Raw genomic sequence first — 23,962 nt, 5'->3', positions numbered from 1 at the left:
CATTTAAGTGAAACTCTTCTAATCTAAAAGCAACTTAGTGGCCTTGTATGAAGTGGTGGCAAATCCCCCCACCACCACACTACTAATGAAGGCCCCTTGCTTAATAAATCCTCCAAGGCCACACATCCTTGGGGATGTAAGACTGTCATTAAAATGGACCGGTAGTCAAGTGGGAGTTTGCAAATCCCCTTATTTTCATTTGGGCCAAAGTTTGGTTATTGGGAGAGCCAAGGACTCTGGAGTAGCTTTTATTACAGCTTTTGGTCAGATCTTGATCAGGTCTTTAAGAAAATAGCCGTGATAATGGCCATATATCAAGTTGTACTAAGCCATGATAATGGCTACTGGTTAGATTCTATTGCAACTAGTCCTGATACCAGCAGTGGACAGAACCTATTAGCCCTTAACAACAGACATTGCAGTCTTTTGCCATTATAATGTATTGAGCTGTTATAACAATTTCTGGACTCTTGTTTTGGACCCTTCTACCATTTGGGTTCAAATCTTAAGGTAATAAGCCGTAGTTTTTAAGAACCGTATTTTCATGTGGGAGACATCTACTACAAGTGAGGTTAACAGTTGTTTGAAAAGAAGTTCTCTTGTGTTATGAGAATCACTGGTGTCTTATCTGACTTCTAAGTCCATCTGTCCATTGTTAATCAACAGGCTTAGTCACTGGATTCCTAATCTAGTGACTGACTTGGCTCTACTTTTTTTCTGAAGAGATGTAGACATAGCGAAGAGGAAGTTTGCCTCTCATTTCCACTTGTAGACTGTTAGCCATTCTGTGCCACTGTTTTTTTTAAGTTCACCAATTTTATCAGATTCCTAACACAAGATGAAGTTGCACACATTTTATGATTTAAAAAACTGTTGACATATCCAATCAATTTAATTTAAATAAGAAGTGTTAGACAGGAGCCAAACAGACAGCACATGTGTTCTAACCAGCCATTATGTAAATGTTTCTGTGAAGAGGTCTGCTTGGTCTTCTGTAAGTACTGTCTGCCTCTGTGATGGTCATTCCTTGTTTTCTTCTAGGGGGTAGTATCTGGATTTGCATGTTGCCAGTTCATCTATCTCCTGTTTGTTTCTAGATGCTCAAAACAGAGAAACCACATCCTTTACATTAGATATTGACTACTATTTGCAGCAGATGGACCAGTTTTTACTATTGTTTGCCCTGGCAAAGAGGTGCGGTGATCAAGCATACACAGTTTGTGTGGATTACATATTTTGTAATAGTCTGCAAGTAACACTACTATTTGATGTACTTCCTTTCATCTGAATTAAAGCACACTTGTATTGTTGGGAATGTGACAGACAAGGGCTCTGGTCTCATGATCCACTCTGCTGCCACCAAATATTATGGAGAGATGGTGAACCTTAGGAGCATATGGCAAATTCCCACTGCTGCTACAGATAATAGCCAGCACCATGATCTGCCACAATCAAATCAGCTTTACACTGACCAGCTGCATAGCAGAGTTACAATCGCAGATTCCTCCAAAACACTTACCCCCCCTTGCTCCCAGACCAGTCTGTTCCAGTGCTGTATAACCAACAGTAACTGAAATTTGTCCAGTTTTATTAAGCATGTGTAGACACACACACACATACACACACACACACACACACACACACACACACACACACACACACACACGCACGCACGCACACACACACACACACACACACACACACACACACACACAGTGTTTTCCAGGAAGGAATGATGAAAGATATGTCTCCAGAACCAATACAACCTTCGTTGGACATAAAGGCACATTCAAGTGTGGCCACTGCACAGCATGCCCACTGATTGACTGTAATAATGAATTTGAACATCCAAGGACAAAAAAGAAATACACCTTCAATGTCAAAGCCACTTGTATAACCCCCAATGTGGTGTACATGGCTACCTGTAAACTATGCCCTGCATTCTATGTAGGAAAAAACAATCAGGTGTTTAAAAATCGCATTTTGAGACATCAAAGAGACATTACCAATAAAGATCCACATAATGCTTTAGCAACGCATGCTGAAAGAAATGTCGGTCATTCTTTGACTTATAAGGTGATAGAGAATGTATATAGTGGAATAAGGAAAGGTGACATTGAAAATATTACTGAATGCAGGGAGAGTAAGTGGATTGTGAACCTCCGTGCTGATATTAAGCCAGGCTTGAATAACATCATTCCACTGAAACCTATACTAAAAGCTAGAAGACCAACTGTCAGCTAACATGGAGGTGTGTCTGGCTTAATAATTCATGACTGGTCACACCCCTCAAAAGCAAAAGGTATAGGAAATGGAACACCCCCAGCTGAGAGGAAAGAGGATTGGTGCATTTAAACAGCTGATTGACAGTGCGATGATTGAATGATTGTCTCAACAGTAAAGGAAGCAAGCACTATAAAAAGGAACTTCCAGTCCCAATCTCTACAATCTGAATAAGATACCGAAAGCGCTTATCGTTTGGAATACATAGGGACTGTTTTATTCTACATCAAGATTTTAACCTGACATGAAGATTTTAACTTTTCCTACAATAAAAGGATTTTGTATTAAAACTAGAAGCTTTCCTTTGATCTGTTAGACTGGTTAAGCTGTTATCACAGTTCATCACAGTCACATAGCAGCTACTACATCTGCAGTGTGGATACTTTGTATATCAGACCAAAATGATTGGATACTTTGGAGCCATCATTTCGCTATGGTATAACTGCATTCGCAGCGTGAATATCTTGTAAGTGCATTTAATTTAAGTACTGGAAATGTATGCAAGTTTTTTGCTATATATGTTGCATTTTTAAGTTTTATATCATTTAACCACACTACCTATTCTCCAAGAGAATTTTACTTCATTGGCCATTGTTGTACAGCGTTTCATTTTGAATTTTGTTTTTACTTGTTACTGATAGCTGTACTTTAGCATTAGGAGGTACCCTTTCTTTTTTTTTAAGAACACCATTTTAGTTTATTCTTAAAATGATATATATATGGTAGCAATAGCTTTAATCAGTCAGTTTTCAAAAAGTGCATGCCAGCTATCAGTAGGTCTGCAGAACTACAGACATAAGCTTTTGAAATTGATAGCATTTTTTACTTGAATTAAGTAAAATTAAGCATTATACTTTGTAAAAATGAATATACAAGCAAGTACATTTATTTATTTTTTATTTTTATTTAAATTTGTTGACCGGGAGTGTCCGACTGGATGTAGGTCCATTTTCAGCGGAGGCCCGGGGAGAAAAGCTCCACAGTAAAATAAACAGACAGTAGTTACATTGGATTACATAGCAATTAACAATTTAACATAGAAATTACTTACAACATATTTACAGATGAAGAACATAGTACATCAGTAGACAACTAGAATCTTTATCTGTGAAGTACATAACAGGCATTAACAAATGTAACAATGAGAAGTTCCTGCTGTATAATAAGTAGTAGGCTTATGAGCATCTGAGCTTGCTATAATCAAGGTAGTTAGTGGAGGTGAAAGAAAGGTAGTAGTTGGATGGGGTGGATGATATTAGAATGGGAGTTGCAAGGGCATAGCCAGCATGTTTTTAGGTGCGCTTTTAATAAAGTTTTGAAGTTGGTGCATGATGGTATGGAGGTAATTGTGGGTGGGAGTGAGTTCCATAATTTGGCTATGGCGCAAGAGAATAGTGCTTCACCAGCAGAGTTATTGGCTTTAGTGATCTGCAAGTGATTTTTGTTGCTGGATCTTAGTGGTCTGGTGGTGCAATAGGGTTGGAGTAGATTCTGGAGGGATGGGACATTTAGTGGATGATTTACTAGTTTGTGGATGGAGTGAGAGTTGATACCACTGAAGGAGGTGAGGGAGTTCAAGCCAGCCCAGTTCAGCAAGTGAGAGACAGTGGTGACTACAGTAGGATGCCCCTGTGGCGAATTTGGCGATTTTGTTGTAGCAGGTCTCTAGCTTGTTAAGATCACATTGCCTTAGGTTGGTATATACTGGAGAGGCATAAAGTAGGGTGGAGATAAGGTGGGAATTTGCTATTGAAATCTTTGCTGCTTTGGTGAGAAATTGTTTATTTCTGTATAATGCTCCTAGTTTTTTGTGGACTTTTTTTATGGTCATGGATATGTGAATGTCAAATTTTAGTTTATTGTCCATTTCCACTCCTAGCAATTTGGTGTGTTCAGTTGGGTATATAGTGCTGTTGTCTTTTGCTGTGATGTTAAAGTGAGAGTTGTTTTGAGTATGTTTGGTGGGTTGGAAGATGAGTAGTTTAGTTTTGTTTGGGTTGAGTATTAATTGGGCATCGGATAACCATGTTTCAACAGAGGAAAAGGCTTCCTGTGTGACTTTTTGCAGTTTGGGTAGGGACTGGGTTGAGCAGATGATGGTTGAGTCATCTGCGTATTGGATGAGTGTGCCATGTTTGGTGGCAGAGGCTAGATTATTGGTGTAAAGAGAGAAAAGTAGGGGTCCAAGGATGGATCCTTGGGGAAACCCTATGGAGACAGGTAGTTGGGGAGATATGTCATTCTGCCATACAACGGATTGTTGGCGGTCAGACAGGTAACTCTGAAACCAGTTGGTGACTGATTGTGAGAAGGATAGGTTATTGAGGACAGAGATAAGTTGTTTGTGTGGGACCATGTCAAATGATTTAGATAGGTCTAGGAAAGTAGCAGAGGAGAGATAGCCATTGTTTTTATGCTGAAGGATAGTGTTAGTAAAGGAGAGTAAGGCAGTGGTGGTGCTATGGTTTGGTCGGAAACCATGCTGAGTACTGGAAAGGAGGTTGTTAGTAAGGAGGTAGTGTGAGACCTGAGGGTGTATGCATCTCTCTAGTATTTTGGAGAGTGGAGAGAGAATAGCTATGGGGTGGTAATTGGTTAGTTCTGCAGAGGGTCCGCCTTTGTGGAGGGGAATTATATGTGAGACTTTCCACAATGTGGGAATGTAACTTTCTGACAGAGATCGGTTAATCAAGATGGATACTGGGTGGGCCAGAGCATCAGCTGCGATTTGTAGGTATTCACTTGGGAGGTTGTCTGCTGCTAATTTGGTGGGTTTAAGTTTAGTTAAGAGTTTTTTTTTATGTTGGAGGTAGGTACAGGAGAAAAAGAGAAGGCAGTGGGGAGATTACTAGTTGAAGGTGTGGGTTGGAGAGAAGGGGGGTTGTGTTGTTTAGCTAGTGATAGTATGATTTGGGTGAAGTGTGTGTTGAATGAGGTAGCAATATTTTCTGAGGAGTGAGGGATGTTAGGAGGAGGGGTACTGACTTTACCTGGGTGGAGGATGGAGTTTATGGAGGACCAGAATTGTTTGGGGCTGTGTTGTGAGGAGTCTAGGGCAGACTGGTAGTATTGGAATTTGTCCCGTTTTATTAGCTCTTTGACTCTATTGCGTAGTTCTAGGAAGGTTTGTCTAGCTGCGGGGGTTTTGGTTTTGCGCCAGTGCTCCCAGGCTTTATCCCTGATTTTCATTTCTGACTTAGTGGTTTTCTGTAGCCATGGGGAGGGTTGTGCTTTGGTTCTGGAAAATCTTTTGGGGGCATGGTAATTAAGGATGTTCAGGAAGGTAGTATTAAAAAATTCAACTGCGTCATCTAGACTGAGGTACTTTAGAGCATGCCAGTTACATTCTTTGAGGGATGAGATGAATGTGAGTGGGTTAAAGTTTATTTTGCTACGTATTTGACAATAGATGACAGGTTTAGCTTGGTACAGGTATTTTTTGAGTAGGAATGTTGGGGAGTGATCACTGAGGCTATCTGATAAGCAGCCTGTTATATATGACTGGGGGGTTCTTATTGGCTGGTATCCAATCCAGGGTAGTGTGCTTGCTGGAGTTTTTATTTATCCTTGTTGGTGACTGGACTAGTTGGGTGAAGCCATGAAGGTGTATATGATGGGTTGGATTGTTGCCAGAACAGGATTGCCAGTCAATATTGAAATCACCTAAGATGATAGTTTCTTGGGGGAGAGTATACATACTTGCTCAATGACATTCTGGTAGCCCAGTGTGTTTTAACAGGCTTATGGCATACAAAAAATTCTAACAGCTTATCTGATCATAAAACTACCCGTACCTGTTTTTTTTTAATTCTGTCTACTTCTGCATATAAGTCCAAACAGCAGTTGCATGGATTGACATGGACTCACAAGCAATGAATTCCAGGTGTTGTCCCAAAGCTGCACTCCATTGCACACTCTTTAACAGCAAGATGAAAAGTGAACTGAACTGTTGTTCTCTCTGCTTAAGAGAGTCCAAGTTCTGTAGTCCTCATTTGGCATTAGTTTTAAATGTAAACTTTCTAGTTTGTACATCCACATAACTCTAGGATAGGGCACTTCAGTCAATGTAAGGTAGTAAGTGTTGCAAAATTTACTGAAAACCAGAGCAATAAGCAAAACTGCAGCAACTAATACAATTTATTTATTTTATATTTGTTTACCAGGAAAGTTTGACTGGACACAGGCCCATTTTCAGCAGAGGCCTAGAAAGAAAAGTTCCAGATTACATACATACATACATCAATCAGGAAGAAACAAGCAAAACATAATTCATGAATATCAAGCAGTACCTAGTTACAAACAAAATAATAAAACATACATGGCTGTAGAAAAAAAGGACTTTATTCACTGCCTAAATTCTACAGCATAGTGCCTTCAAAAGGAGTTAAAAGTTACAAAAATAAAGATGAAATAACATTTCAAATGCCATTACACAGTTAAACTCCACCATCACATATTCATTTAACTGCATCTTTTAAAATGTAATCTGTTTATAGTGGCAGCTACAAGATTTTTTGAAAGCAACAACTGCAGTTTTTATAAAAACAATGCATTTAACTCATCTTAAGATAGCTCTTTGTATGTTTTACTGAAAAGCATTTTTCAGCTCCACAACACCGACACATCAGTGTATTTGCTGTTGCCTTTCTGTGAAAGGGTTTATGTTATCTGCTAGTCCAGGTGACTCAGAGTGAAGGGGAATGGTGAGTCTTTCAAGTATTTTTTATTTTTTTACATTTCCTTTTTCTCCAAGTTTGTGAAGCCTCAGATGTTGTATATTCAGAAATCGAGAATGTTTGGATTGTATCATCAACAGTATGAGCTGTTATTTAACCAGTTGTCTGAAGTGTCCTGAATTATGATATTATGGTTCTGCATTTTTCTACAAATTCAGAAACCTTCAAAAAAAGGAGAAAAACCCAGTAAAAATGTGCAGAGTAAACTAAAAACAACACTGAGCCACGCCAGTTGTAGTCCTCTTGTAGTTTAATTGTAGTAACAACTGGCATGTTTTAAGTTTTCTACAAATTCAGTTTATCATTTTTGCTGTTTTAAGTCCTGATGATATTAGATTCCATTACCAGAAGACTATAGACTACTGTTGACTGTTGTAAAAGAGCATTCCATCAGGGGTGATAGCATTCAGCACTTGTTTTAGAAATGTGTCCATTGATGACGTCTGTGCCACTGTCGTCCAGACTTTCTTGAATGCCTTCACATAGTATTACTTATTTTATTTTGTGTTATTTATTTATGTTTTGATTACTGGGTTGTCCAACTAGATTGCAGCCCATTTTTAGCAGTGGACCATGGACAAAATCTCCAAAAAAATGTTTAGACAATTTGTTTTAAAAATTGGATATCAAGTAGCACATATATTTTAGTAACACACATTTCTTTTTTATATAGCACAGAGATAAGGAGAGTGCAGTAATTACATTTGGATTGCTTAACATGATAAGCAGCAATGCATTGTGTTTTTTGAGTTAAACTTAAAAGACTATGTCAGAGTTTTACTGCGAGTATAGGCAAGACAAATAGGTATATTGTAAAAATTAGAATAGTGTAATGAGCAGGTAAGGAAATTCTGTAAAACTGAGATGGTTTGGTCAGTGCAGAGCAGTGGTACTGTCAGCAAGTTCATTGTTTCGCAGTGCTGTGCAGGCTGAACAGAGCAGTATAACAATGTCCATAGGTTCATAGGTTAGTATTAGGCTAACTGCCCTTGCGAGCCATTTAAAGCCTAGCCAATTATCCCTTGTGAGACTCAAACCCTGCACCTTGAGTTTGTAAGGCAAACACCTCAACCATTAGGCCACCCTCCCAACCCCTGGCACATAAACTATGATTACGGCTTGGACAGCTACTCCAGCTGTAGCTCCTTCTGTTGTAAGGACAGCACAGCCGGGCATTTTGTCATGGGTTTTCTCATCTACCCTTTCAAACTCAGTCATGCTGTTTTAGGTTGCTTAAGTCGTTGCTTCAGATTTGTTCCAAGGATTTAAGCCATTGTAGAAGCTCCTCTTAAAATACGATACAATCCATACGTTAATACTCACCATACCAGTGGAAGTTCCCCTAACAATAAGATACAGTCAATACGTTAATACCATACCAGTGGAAGCTCCCCTTGCAATAAGATACAATCGATATGTTAATACTCACCATACCCGTGGAAGCTCCCCTTACAATAAGCTACAATCGATATGTTAATACTCACCATACCAGTGGAAGCTCCCCTTACAATAAGATGCACTAGATAAGTTAATACTCACCATACCAGTGGAAGCTCCCCTTACAATAAGATACATTCGATAAGTTAATGCTCACCATACCAGTGGAAGCTCCCCTTACAATAAGCTATGCTAGATAAGTTAATACTCACCATAACAGTAGAAGCTCCCCTTACAATAAGATAGAATCGATAAGTTAATACTCACCATACCAGTGGAAGCTCCCCTTACAATAAGATAAAATTGATATGTTAATACTCACCATACTAGTAGAAGCTCCCCTTACAATAAGATGCACTTGTTGTTGCGTCTTTCGGCTTTTCACGGTTAGGGGTTGCCACAGCGGAACTCCAGTCCGCTAATGATTGGCAGCAGATTTTTAAGTGCCGAGTTGCCAGCTCTGATGCACAACCTTTAATGAAGGTACGCCCATTCACGCATATCTCCACACAGAAGACACTCTAACTGAGAATCGAACGGGATAACGTCTTACTGTGAGGCAACAACGCTACCGCAGCACCACCACCGCAGTACTAGATAAATTAATACTGACCATACCAGTGGAAGCTCCCCTTAGAATAAGATACAATCGATAAGTTAATACTCACCATACAAGTGGAAGCTCCCCTTACAGTATGATACAATAGATAAGTTAATACTCACCATACCAGTGGAAGCTCCCCTTACAATAAGATACAATCGATAAGTTATTACTCACCATACCAGTGGAAGTTCCCCTTACAATAAGATAGAATCGATACGTTAATACTCACCATACCAGTGGAAGTTCCCATTATAATAAGATAGAATTGATATGTTTATACTCACCATACCAGTGGAAGTTCCCCTTATAATAAGATACAATAGATAAATTAATACTCACCATACCAGTGGAAGCTCACCTTACAGTAAGATACAATCGATAAGTTAATATTCACCATACCAGTGGAAGCACCCCTTACAATACGATACACTAGATAAGTTAATACTCACCATACCAGTGGAAGCTCCCCTTACAATAAGATACAGTAGATACACTAATACTCACCATACAAGTGGAAACTCCCCTTGCAATAAGATACAATCGAAGTTAATACTCACCATACCAGTGGAAGCTCCACTTACAATAAGATACAATTGATACATTAATACTCACCATACCAGTGGAAGCTCCCCTTGCAATAAGATACAATAGATAAGTTAATACTCACCATACCAGTGGAAGCTCCCCTAACAATAAGATACAATCAATACATTAATATCACCATAACCGTGGAAGCTCCCCTTACAATAAGATACAATCGATACATTAATACTCACCATACCAGTGGAAGCTCCCCTTACAATAAGATACAATCGATACGTTAATACTCACCATACTAGTGGAAGCTCCCGTTACAGTAAGATACAACTGATACGTTAATACTCACCATACCAGTGGAAGCTCCCCTTACAATAATATACAATCAATAAGTTAATACTCACCATACCAGTGGAAGCTCCCCTTACAATAAGATACAATCGATACGTTAATACTCACCATACCAGTGGAAGCTCACCTTACAATAAGATACAATCGAAACGTTAATAATCACCATACCAGTGGAAGCTCCCCTTAAAATAAGCTACAATCGATATGTTAATACTCACCATACCAGTGGAAGCTCCCCTTACAATAAGATGCACTAGATAAGTTAATATTCACCGTACCAGTGGAAGCTCCTATTACAATAACATACATTCGATAAGTTAATACTCACCATACCAGTGGAAGCTCCCCTTACAATAAGATACAATCAATACGTTAATACTGACCATACCAGTGGAAGCTCCCATTTCAATAAGATACAATCGATACGTTAATACTCACCATACCAGTGGAAGCTCCCCTTACAATAAGATACAATCGATACGTTATACCAGTGGAAGCTCCCCTTACAATAAGATACAACCGATGCGTTAATACTCACCATACCAGTGGAAGCTCCCCTTACAATAAGATACAACCGATACATTAATACTCACCATACCAGTGGAAGCTCCCCTTACAATAAGATGCATCGATACGTTAATACTCACCATATCAGTGGAAGCTCCCCTTACAATAAGATACAATCGATACGTTAATACTCACCATACCAGTGGAAGCTCCCCTTACAATAAGATACAATTGATACATTAATGCTCACCATACCAGTGGAAGCTCCCCTTACAATAAGATACAATCGATATGTTAATACTCACCATGCCAGTGGAAGCTCCCCTTACAATAAGATACAATCGATACGTTAATACTCACCATATTAGTGGAAGCTCCCCTTACAATAAGATACAACCAGTACGTTAATACTCACCATGCCAGTGAAAGCTCCCCTTACAATGAGATACAATCGATATGTTAATACTCACCATATTAGTGGAAGCTCCCCTTACAATAAGATACAACCAATACGTTAATACTCACCATGCCAGTGGAAGCTCCCCTTACAATGAGATACAATCGATACGTTAATACTCGCCATATTAGTGGAAGCTCCCCTTACAATAAGATACAACCAATACATTAATACTCACCATACCAGTGGAAGCTCCCCTTACAATAAGATACAATCGATATGTTATACCAGTGGAAGCTCCCCTTACAATAAGATACAACCAATACGTTTATACTCACCATGCCAGTGGAAGCTCCCCTTACAATAAGATACAATCGATACGTTAATACTCACCATGCCAGTGGAAGTTCCCCTTACAATAAGATACAATCAATACATTAATACTCACCATACCAGTGGAAGCTCCCCTTACAATAAGATACAATTGATGCGTTAATACTCACCATACCAGTGGAAGCTCCCCTTACAATAAGATACAATCGATACGTTAATACTCACCATGCCAGTGGAAGCTCCCCTTACAATAAGATACAATCGATACAATAATACTCACCATATTAGTAGAAGCTCCCCTTACAATAAGATACAATCAATACGTTAATACTCACCATATTAGTGGAAGCTTCCCTTACAATAAGATACAATCAAAACGTTAATACTCACCATACCAGTGGAAGCTCCCCTTACAATAAGATACAATCGATATGTTAATACTCACCATACCAGTGGAAGCTCCCCTTACAATAAGATACAATTGATGCGTTAATACTCACCATACCAGTGGAAGCTCCCCTTACAATAAGATACAATTGATACGTTAATACTCACCATACCAGTGGAAGCTCCCCTTACAATAAGATACAACCAATACGTTAATACTCACCATATTAGTGGAAGCTCCCCTTACAATAAGATACAATCAATACGTTAATACTCACCGTACCAGTGGAAGCTCCCCTTACAATAAGATACAATCGATACATTAATACTCACCATATTAGTGGAAGCTCCCCTTACAATAAGATACAATCAATACGTTAATACTCACCATATTAGTGGAAGCTCCCCTTACAATAAGATACAATCGATAGTTAATACTCACCATACCGGTGGAAGCTCCCCTTACAATAAGATACAATCAATACATTAATACTCACCATATTAGTGGAAGCTCCCCTTACAATAAGATACAATTGATACGTTAATACTCACCATACCAGTGGAAGCTCCCCTTACAGTAAGATACAACCAATATGTTAATACTCACCATATTAGTGGAAGCTCCCCTTACAATAAGATACAATCAGTACGTTAATACTCACCATATTAGTGGAAGCTCCCCTTACAATAAGATACAATCAATACGTTAATACTCACCATACCAGTGGAAGCTCCCCTTACAATAAGATACAACCAATACATTAATACTCACCATACCAGTGGAAGCTCCCCTTACAATAAGATACAATCGATACGTTAATACTCACCATACCAGTGGAAGCTCCCCTTACAATAAGATACAACCAATACGTTAATACTCACCATATTAGTGGAAGCTCCCCTTACAATAAGATACAATCGATACGTTAATACCCACCATACCAGTGGAAGCTCCCCTTACAATAAAGATACAATCGATAGGTTAATACTCACCATATTAGTGGAAGCTCCCCTTACAATGAGATACAATCAATACGTTAATACTTACCATATTAGTGGAAGCTCCCCTTACAATAAAATACAATCGATAGTTAATACTCACCATACCAGTGGAAGCTCCCCTTACAATAAGATATAATCGATACGTTAATACTCACCATATTAGTGGAAGCTCCCCTTACAGTAAGATACAACTGATATGTTAATACTCACCATACCAGTGGAAGCTCCCCTTACAATAATATACAATCAATAAGTTAATACTCACCATACCAGTGGAAGCTCCCCTTACAATAAGATACAATTGATACGTTAATACTCACCATACCAGTGGAAGCTCCCCTTACAATAAGATACAATCGATACGTTAATACTCACCATACCAGTGGAAGCTCCCCTTATAATAAGATACAATCGATATGTTAATACTCACCATACCAGTGGAAGCTCCCCTTACAATAAGATACAATCGATAGTTAATACTCACCATACCAGTGGAAGCTCCCCTTACAATAAGATACAATCGATACATTAATACTCACCATACCAGTGGAAGCTCCCCTTACAATAAGATACAATCGATAGTTAATACTCACAATACCAGTGGAAGCTCCCCTTACAATAAGATACAATCGATACGTTAATACTCACAATACCAGTGGAAGCTCCCCTTACAATAAGATACAATCGATACGTTAATACTCACCACACCAGTGGAAGCTCCCCTTATAATAAGATACAATCGATATGTTAATACTCACCACACCAGTGGATTTCTCTGCAATGGGTTCATCATTTCCTCCCTCTTTCTGTCATCATGTTTTGACCTCATTCATTACTCTTCTCAATCTGCAGGACACTGTTTCTGTGGGTTCAGCTTGTATGTATTAAATGGGGCAAGATCCTTCAAATCTGGGGTCTTGATTTTTTAGGAAAAACTGCAGAAAAAGAAACAAAAAGAACAAGAAGAAATAATGCAAATCTTTTACTCAATATAGACAGCCCACTCAAAAGATCATGTTAGGGTGAGCACCCCCGTATGGGGAGGATAAGGCAAAGATTCTAGCTGAGCCCCCCATTAGGACCATCATGAATCTAGCAAATGTACTTTCAGTTCCCTTGTTAGAGGCCCTCAACAGATCACTGATGAGTGGTGAAGTGTTTGATAAGGTGAGTCCCCAGAGAAAGTAATTTTCACTAGAAATATCCAATTGGCTGCCAATTACTGCCAGAGCACCCCACTCCCCAATTTAACTGCCTGAATTACAAGCTGCTAAACTGAAGCTCCTGCCCACCTCTAGTACATACACTACATTTTAGATACACCAGCTACTCATTATGCTCATCTGCAGGTAGTGCAATCTACCTGTCAAGACTACAGTTCACAAAAGCAATAGGTGAAGGATCCTTCTCAAAACCTACAACCTCAGCTTGGACCTCCCAGTCCCTACCAAAACATATTGGGAGCCAACAAGAATTATGTACATTCAAAAAATAGCTACTTCAGGCTCTTAATGAATACAGGTGTCACTGTTTTGACACCAGCTAACTCACACCTACACAGACCATATATGTAATACTTACTTTTGGTAGTTAAAAGATTTTGTTTTGATAAACTGTATCCTACACTTTATAATTGCAAACTCTTTCTACTATAATTATTTGTGCTTTATCGTATTCATTTTCTTTGTACATGTGTATGTTACCTGTCTACTTTGTTCATTATCACAAAGTACATGTTGAATTTTTTGGGTCTATGAAGTTGCAAAACCTGGAATGTTATGATATCGAACCCGAAACCTCAAATTGACAACAGCGAAGCTGCAGAACATCGAATTCTTTCCCAGGGAAAGAATTTGGTGGTCCGTTTCCATGGCTTTGCTATTTCCTCTACTGTGGTGTGATCTCGGAGTTGGTATATTTAAGTAGGGGGGTGTGGGGGGGCGAAGACCCCCACATTAGACATAGTTAATAGTGTTTTGTGTGGGAACAGCAATTTTTTTTTCCCCAGGGAAAAAAATCTCTGTTCTCAGCTTTTGGAGTTTTAAGTTTTCACAGTTGCAAGTTCGATGTTATAGTGTTCGATGTTGTTACGTTTCAGTCATGTGATATAAACCCTATTTTTTAATTGCCTAACTGGCCATGTTGTGGCTAAAAATGGTCTGCAGACCATACCACCAATCAGGTCAACACGTTTGATAAATAAATAAGTAAATTAATAGATGAATAAGTAAATAGAAGCATGAAAAATCTGGACTACAAGTCTGATAGTCTTAACAGTGTTAACAGGGGAAGCCATAAAGAGAATCCTGATGAAAAGGCTGGTCGTTTTCGTAGATGTGACCTTTTTCTAGGACAACTGCCAGCAGGGTTTTGTGGCTAGAAGAAATTGTCGAAGTAATCTCATCTAAGTTTATGACTAGGTTACATCAGAACTTCATAGTAAAGTACCGGTAGATATTGCATGCCTAGACTTTATCAAGAACAACAGATAAAGGTGCAGAGCATCAGGGCTATGTGGTGAATTTGAAAGGTCAGAGATGTTGTAGCTGTAGTTAGGAATCATTCAAGAAAGAAAACCCTCTCAATGGTGCTTCAAGACTGATTAAAGCAAAGACATAATGTTCTTGTGCTGCACTGCATGGCATGTTAAATAAATAAATAAATGTTGTTTATATGTGGTTACTAGGCTATCAAACCCAGGGAGCCTTTGTAAGCCTTGCCATACTTCTCAAGGTGAGAATCAAACCCTGTACCTTGTTCCTGTAAGGCAAACACATTAACCGTTATGCCATCTCCACAACCAAAGTAGCTGTCAGGAGTGGGATTTGTACCCTTGCCTCCATTTGGAGACCAGACCTTCCATCAGCCATGAAGGGAGTTTAATCCTTTAGTCTGGTACCTTAGACCACTTGGCCATCCTGACAGTTATGAAAATGCATGAAGTTTCCCTGAATGGGAATCTAACCCAGGCTATGGCAGTGAGAGTGCCAAATCCTAACCATTAGACCACTAGGGACACCCCCTTGCGGTGGTTGTGTGTTTGTGGGAATTGCTACTTAATAAACAAGTTAAAGCTTCTCTCTTTATAATTTCTCCATATATTTTAGGTTTCTAATACCATGATGGGAGTGGACCCCATTCCTAAGTCAAAGTATGGTCTTCACCGCATTTGCAGTGTACTCAGAACTGATTCCTTCTGCAGTGTGTACGGAGTTACATATATCAGTAACATATCCAAATATGATTGTAGATTCTTTTTTATAAGACCCGTTGCTCCTACTGCTATTGGAACTGTCTGGGTATCTTTCTTCCACAGTGCTATCATTTCTGCTTGTAAATCCTGATAGTTTATGACTTTGTGTATCTTTGTGATTTGATGGTCACTGGGGCAAAGCTTTATAATTATGTCAAACAAACAGTTACTGGTGCTGGTGAAGAGGCTGTTATACCCCTGTGTAGACCTAGCATTAGCATATCTTTATGTAATATCATGTTTACTGACTTGCTTTTACTTTACCATTTGAATTTTGCCTTAAAGATTTGCTCACTTGCTTGACACCAACCTTATAAATACACCTGGGAACTATATAATGTCACTGAACTAGACAGCACATTTTTCCATACTGCACAGTTTTGCTTGCTTAATGTGCAACACATGGTTACAATGTTTGCTTCACAGAGGCCTTCACTAAGCAAAACAGGCTGGAGGACATAGGGGTCAGCAGAGGGTTTGTGCCACAAGGTCAATTTCATGTTATGCTTTTGATTGTTGACTAAAAGCACCTCCTTATGTCTGTTGATCCAGGCAAGTAAAACTGCTCTGTACAGGTGAAAGATGTCATGTGGTCAGCCCACCAGAAATGCCAGTGCTGAAAACAATTCTTGAGGCATTCCTTGGGGGAGATAACCCATAATCATCCCTTCCTGGGCTAATAGCTTGTCCCCTGACATTTATTCTTGTCTTTGTCATCCAACTCTTTTTCCTACACAAAGCATTATAGTCAAGTTAACAGTACAGGTTTGTATGAGCACTTAAAAACAGAGCACTTCCCAAAACTTAAAACAGTAAAGCACAAAATGACTGTAACGCACCAAGAAATTACAAAGAAATTAAAACAAAAAAGCACATTTAGATAAAATACATATTAGTAAAGAATTATCATAAAAAACAAAGTGGCCAGCACATTAAGAAGGCTGCAAGAGAGAGTTGAAAACTACTTGACTTGGAGGACTCACTCAGCTATCCCAGTAACATATTCTAGAGATACAGTCCTTGAAAAGCAGAGATGCACCCCTGGATGTGTTGGCAGCCCCTGGATGGCCAAGTGCAGGGAGTGGAGTGAACAGTAGCAAGCAAGCAAATCTCACCAACTAGTCCAGCATAAGAACTTTAAAAGTAATATGCCACTATATTTACAGTCTGTGATGCTCACACAGAACCAGTGTAATATGCCATCTGTATACGTGTTGTATGTTGCGTGCAGAGTACATCTGGGTGTATCATCACCTTTTGAATACCGAAGGGCATCGGAGCAAACTTTATTCACTCTAAGTACTTTCACAAGAATGCATTCCCTCCCTTCTTCACTAACACATGCCTATTTGTCTGTACATGTAGGTATCAGCTATGGAAGCCAAGTGTCTCTTGAATATTTGTCAGTGTTCACCCTTTTACTCACTTCATAGACCCATTATTTTTCCCATAAATATATATTTATCCCACTCTAAAGAGGATGGTTTTGAACAATTGTTTTATTTCCTGACCCAGAACAAATCCCTTACTGATACATTACTCAAAAAAGTGATATTTTATTATATAAGAAGAAGAAATTTACAGGACATGTGCATTTCTAGTGTCATATCCCTCAGGAGTTATTCTGACTGATGCCAAAAGCACCTACCCTTGAGGTAGATGTGGAGTGTGATGACAATTTAAATTTCTAGAGTACTGAAATAAATAAGATAGATTGTTTCAAACAAATTTACTTTTGACTAACAGGAATGATTTCTGCCTAAGATATATATACTTTAATGTAAAGAGACTACATAGGAAAGACTACAAAAACCCTTAAACTCAAAGTTTGGAACACTGTAGAGATGTTGGGAGGTGGGACTTGATTAAAATGGTTGCTTTGCATTATGTGAAATTTCTTGAAGGAAAACCAGAAAATCTTTCTTATTAAGGTGCTTCACCTTTCCCATTCTATGCATTGAGAGGGGGTGATTTGCTATTAGTTCTTTTAGCTTTAGAAATGCAAATGACTTTAAAATATCAAAGTCTGTGTAATAAAGTTTTAAATACTGACCCTGAGTGTTCAACTTTGATGTAAAGTTGAAATTTGAATGGCCTTATAATTGTTTTAATATTAGAATTATAGTGAAGAAATAAAAGAAATGTATGGAAAAGCATGAATTAGTGAGAAAGGCAATAATTATATTAGAAGAGTCTTTTTATTTGTCTTTTATGTGAAATGATTTTGTTTTTTAAACAGTTCCACCCTATTGCATAGAAAAGCCAGGGTACCAGGACTTAATAGTTTATAGCGAGTGAAATCCATTGTTTTTTCTTTGTTGTTTTACATTAATAATTTGATGTTTTCATGGTTCATGTGGTCTTTAGTCAACATTAGTAAAGTTTTGATTTAATCCCTAGTCCGGTACAAGTTTGAATCATTGCCTCGTACTGCCTCATGTTTTTAATGACAGGTCCTTCTATTACAGGTGCATTCATTGCAGGAGCCCCAGTTCAGCCAGTGTTGATACGATACCATACTAAACCGGTGAGTACCTGCGCCCTGTTATTATCTCATATTGAACAGACATTTTATATGCATGAGTCCAATATCTTGGCTCAAATCACACCGTACTTTCTGTTTATTCCAGTACTCATGCACTGACACAATCTGTAGAATCCATTCCTTTGTTAATTTGTTTTCCAATTCTCATTTTATCATATTCATGGTCATTGAGGAGATCTACAACCTATCCTAACTCTCAGTGGGTGTAAGGCAGAAAACTAAATATGTGTAGATGTCAGATAGTTGGTGGACATGTGAACAGACACACAAAGACAAGCAAACATGCACACACATATGTGCAGGCACACATACATACATACACACAAACACACAGCTTAGGTAATTCATGAATTGCCATTTCACCTATTGCAATGGCTGCAGGATATGAGAAGAATCCGAAAACCCCAGTGAAGACTTGTGTAAACAGATGGAGGACATGCAGCCTCCACAGGGAAGTTCCCTACCTGATGACTGGAGCACCAAGCTATGTAAAACTGTAGTGTTTGCTGACACAGCTTTTTGCTGACACTGTCAAATGCAGTTCCTTAAAAGTGCAGTTTCCATGGTAAGATTCTGATTGAATCATAAGGGCCCTGTTTTTTTAGTCCTGAGGAATGTCCAGATGTTCATCGTGCATACAGCTGCAGTAATCACAGTTGGGTTTTCTGCCGTCAGGCGGTCCCTCGGTCGGCCGAATTCCAAAGTCTTGGTCCGGCGTCGGTTGTAGTCGCTTCCTCTTCTGACGTCAGTGAGGCCAGAGTATATAAGACACAGCCGACGCCATGTTCTTCAGTCTTTTTTGCCGCGCGGTGCCCGAAGCAGAAGCAGTTCACAAGTGCCGGTCGGCCAGCTCCTGAATTACGAAAATTTTGGAACCGAAATCTTCATTAAAGCTAAGTACCCCGTTGGGGAAACTTTTCTTGCCTCAGACCGATGTCAGAAAAAGTTAATAATTGTATTTCTTGTGGGAAGCAAATACCGCATAAGGATTTCCATTCCCTCTGCATACCTTGTTTGGGCCCAGACCACGATGTCTCGGGCTGTCCCTTTTGCGCTACCTTCAATAAACGCACTATTAAGCGTCGGGCGGAGTTCGCCCAGCACTACTTTGGGTAAAGCTTTTGATTATAAAATGTCGTCGGACACTCCGACTACCGTTTTGTCCAAAAAATGCAAGGCCCGCGGTCCCCGCCGACACCACACCAAAACAGGCTACACGTGGTCCGGTTCTCAGCGAGACGCCTTTGCAGTCCCTGACTACCGACGACACTCCTTTGGCGGTGTCCTCTGTACCCGAGACCGCTGGGACCTCGGCCCTTTCCCAGACTACAACCGAAGCCTTTGCTAATGTTGAGCCTACTAATGTGGACAGGTCCACCTCCACCCATGGTGTATTTAGGCCCTCATCTTCTTTTTCAATTAAGGCCTTTACTAAATCTAAAGCAGCCAGGCATCCCACGAGGCCTGTTGCACAGGGCCCATCTCCTGGTCCCATGCCTAAAAAACAGATGCTTAAAATGGCTGAGGATTTAATTACTCTTATCAGAGGTTCTCAACCCCCTCCAGACAAGAGACCCAGAGTGGAGGAAGATTCTCCCTCTTCGGATCAGGGATCCATTTTATCAGAACATTCTGATGCAGAGGAACACTCTTACTCTCCTTTTGAGGATTCGGATGCAGAACAGTCCATTCCTTCTGTATCCCCTCCTGAGGATTTTTTCTTTGGGGAAACCTTGCACACCTTGAGGGAACACTTCCATTGGGAAGGCCAAGACTTTTCAGATTCCAAGAAAAGACTTAGGGAATTTCTTTTGTTACCTCAACACAGACCTCTGGCTATACCCCCTGTTTTGGATAATACTGGATGATGTCTATTCGGAGGCTTGTCTTAACCCGGATTCTCTGCCTCCTGCACCAGTCAAACCTGATAGGTATTACAGAGTACCCAGCTCTCACCAATTTCTCTTCAAAAGCCATAATGCTGACCCTGAAACCATTTCACAAGGCCCCAAGGGATTGAAGGCCTCCACTGCCAAGAATCCACTTCCTGCAGAAAGGGAATCAAGATCTTTAGAAAGGTGGGGTAAAAAGGTATATACCTCGGCCACCCTAGCCATGAGGGCCTTAAATTGTCAGTTTCATATGCTTAAATATCAACAGTACCTGTTATCTCAATTAAGGAACAAAATGTCTCAACCTGAACAACCAGATTTAAAGGAGTTACAAGATATGATGCATAGTGCAGAGCAAGTGGGTAAACACACCTTACAATGTGGTTATGATGCCTTAGAGGCCTCAAGTAGAGCGGCTGCTACAGGATCAGTCATTTGCAGACATGCCTGGCTTAGGGAACAAAATTTGCCTGATCATGTGAAAGCTAAACTTCTAGATGCTCCTTTACAAAAGGATGTGCTGTTTGGTATTAATGCTGAGGAGATACTACGGAAAATGGAAGAAAAAGCCAAATCTATGCAAACTGTCAAAGCTTTCTTACAGGTCCAACCACCACGTTTTAGCAGAAATTGGCCTTCAAAAAACTGGTCCTTTCCAGCCACTGACAAGCCCCAAAGAGGTAGATACAGACGCAAGGGGCAGAGGGCAATCACAAGGATCATATAGAGGCCGACAATGGCAAACTCCAGCACCAAGAGGTGGCGAAGACAGTGCTCAACAATACAGGAAGCAAACCCAATGACTCCCTCATTTCCATGCCAAGCATGTCTCAGCTGGCAGCACCTTTGGTGGGGTAACTAGCATTATTTGCAAGCAATTGGCATATTGTCACAACAGACAAATGGATCCTGGACATTATAAACAGAGGCTACAAATTTCAATTTCACACTCTTCCAAAAATGAGAGGCATGCCAAACCTGCCACAAAATCAAAGGGCAGAGGCACAACTGCAAATTTCAAAGCTCATAAGCATGAGAGCTATTCAAGAGGTACCTACTCAACAACAAGGTCAAGGTTTTTATTCAAGACTTTTCCTGGTACCAAGGAAAGGAACCGACTGGAGACCCATTTTGGACTTATCCATCCTAAACACATTTCTACTCGTACCAAAATTCAAGATGCTCACATTACAGCAGCTTCTTCCCATGCTGGGCAAGGAGTTTTGGCTGGTAACATTGGACCTCAAGGAGGTATACCTGCATGTCCCAATCAGAGAAAGCTGCAGAAGATACCTCAGATTTCTTGCAGGTTCAATCCACTATCAATTCTCTGCATTGCCCTTTGGCTTATCTACTGCGCCCAGAGTATTCACAAAGTGCCTGGCATCAGTGATTGCCTACTGCAGACTTCAAGGGATACAAATTTACCCTTATCTGGATGACTGCCTGATCCAAGCGGACAGCAAGCACATACTTCTGGAACATCTGGCATATGTGACACGATTACTGCTTTCTCTGGGATATACAATCAACAAAGAAATCAAGGCTAACACCATCTCAGAAAATAACTTTCCTGGGTGCCAACTTGGACACAAACACCCAGATGGCCTACCTTACGCCAGAAAAACAGGGGCAACTATCTCAGTACTTTAAAATACTAGCAAAAAGTACCAGGCTTACTGCAAGGAAAATCCTGCAGGCTCTGGGATTCATGGCATCTTGCATTCTTTTAATCCCATGTGCAAAGCTGCATATGAGGAAACTTCAATGGTACCTAAAAAACCTATGGTCTCAACACAGTCACAGTTTGGAAACAATATTACCAATAATTCCATGTTTGCAAAAGGAATTTCTATGGTGGGCCCAAGCATGTCAAGCAAACGCAGGCCTCCCATTCTGCAAGCCTCAAGCAAATCAAGTCATCACAACAGACGCCTCAGATTACGCCTGGGGAGCGCACATGACAGACAGGTGCATTCAGGGCAAATGGTCCCAAAAGGAAAAGCACCTTCACATCAATCAAAAAGAAATGCTGGCAGTAATAAATGCAATTACAGCTTTCAAGGACTTCCTGCAGCCAGGACAATTACTGATAAGAACAGACAACACCACAGTAATGTGGTACCTAAACAAACAAGGAGGAACACATTCATACCCCTTGTGCAGACTAGCCATGACTCTTTGGAACTTGGCTCTGGAAAGGCAAATCGAACTTCAAGCACAGTACTTGCCAGGATTGGAAAACACACTGGCAGACAATCTAAGCAGAAATATGACAGATCCACACGAATGGAAGTTACATCCTCAGGTGTTTACAGAAATAATCCAAGCGTGGGGGAGGCCAGACATAGATCTTTTTGCCTCCCACAGGAATCATCAATTGGAAAAGTTTTACTCGAGGACCTTTCATCCAAAGGCCTGGAGAGTGGACGCCCTCTCATTCAGTTGGACAGCATGGACAGTTTACGCATTCCCACCTCTGCCTCTTCTGCCCAAGGTGCTTTTGAAAGCAAGAACAGACAAACCGAAGATGATACTGATTGCTCCAGATTGGCCAAGGCAACACTGGTACCCACTCCTGAGGAGCCTAACACATACTCCTCCCTGGTCCCTGCCTCTAATGCCTCTTCTGCTGACTCAGCACAGCTACAAAACTCTTCACAGTCAGCTGAAAACACTCAATCTCGCTGCATGGAAAATTCCTTAACACCACAACAGACCCTACTCTCCAAGGAGGTGCAGGATGTCATTTTGGAGGCCAGAAGGCCATCTACTAGAAAAGCTTACTCCGCAAAATGGAAGCTGTTTTGCTCTTGGAATGAGAAAAGAGGCCAGGACCCTAGAAAACTGAACTTGCCTCAGGTACTACAGTATCTAGCTGAGCTGCTGAACAGTGGACTTTCATTTTCTTCCATAAAAATCCATGCCTCAGCCATTTCTGCAGAATTCAACACGGATCCTCCTTTATTTTCTCACCCACTCTTACGACAGTTCCTCAGAGGGGCTAAGAATATAAGACCACCAAGGAAGCAACCAATACCAGCCTGGGATCTTAATTACATACTAGAAAAATTAACATTGCCTCCTTTTGAACCAGCTGCCTCAACAGATTTGCAATATTTGTCCTGGAAAACAGCATTCCTTCTGGCTATCACTTCGGCTCGTAGGGTTTCTGAACTACAGGCCCTCATGGCGGTGCAGCCCTTTCTCATTTTCCATCAGGACAGGGTTTCCCTTCGTACCAACCCATCATTTATGCCTAAAGTGGTATCCAGGGTAGCTTTAAATCAAGCCATACACCTACCTTTTACCCCAATCCTCAAAACAAAGGGGAAAGGCTGCTACACTCTTTAGACATCCGTAGGCAGCTACGTTATTATTTGGACAGAACAAAGTCCTTCAGGAAATCAGAACAACTCTGTGTCCTATGCTGTAGGGGCTCAAGGGAAGCCAGTTATAAAACAGACTATTTCAAAGTGGATAGGCCACTGCATACGGTTTTGTTATTCCTATCATGGGAAATCTGTTCCTACAGGTATCAGATCACACTCCACCAGGGCCACAGCTACCTCTACAGCCTCCCTCAGAGGAGTTCCTACCAAAGATATTTTGGAGGCAGCCACTTGGAGTTCTGTACATACCTTCACAAAACACTACCACCTGTCTTTATATTCCAGAACAAGAGCAGGCTTTGCCAC

General features: G+C 40.2%; 1 protein-coding gene across 1 annotated transcript in view; it reads left to right on the top strand.

The window, feature by feature from the left end:
- LPCAT4 (lysophosphatidylcholine acyltransferase 4) overlaps positions 1 to 23,962 on the top strand; it is a 752,085-nt gene that overhangs the window by 480,394 nt on the left and 247,729 nt on the right. The window contains exon 6 of the mRNA XM_044058233.1: positions 18,296 to 18,354. Within this exon, the coding sequence (XP_043914168.1) occupies positions 18,296 to 18,354 (59 nt within the window). The remainder of the gene's footprint in view (positions 1 to 18,295; positions 18,355 to 23,962) is intronic.

The sequence above is a fragment of the Protopterus annectens genome, chromosome 16.part0 (assembly GCF_019279795.1).
Source record: "Protopterus annectens isolate FY-2018-M chromosome 16.part0, PAN1.0, whole genome shotgun sequence".
NCBI classification, from domain to species: domain Eukaryota; kingdom Metazoa; phylum Chordata; order Ceratodontiformes; family Protopteridae; genus Protopterus; species Protopterus annectens.
The sequence above is the reverse complement of the archived record's forward strand: the minus strand, read 5'-3'. Positions and strand labels throughout refer to the sequence as shown.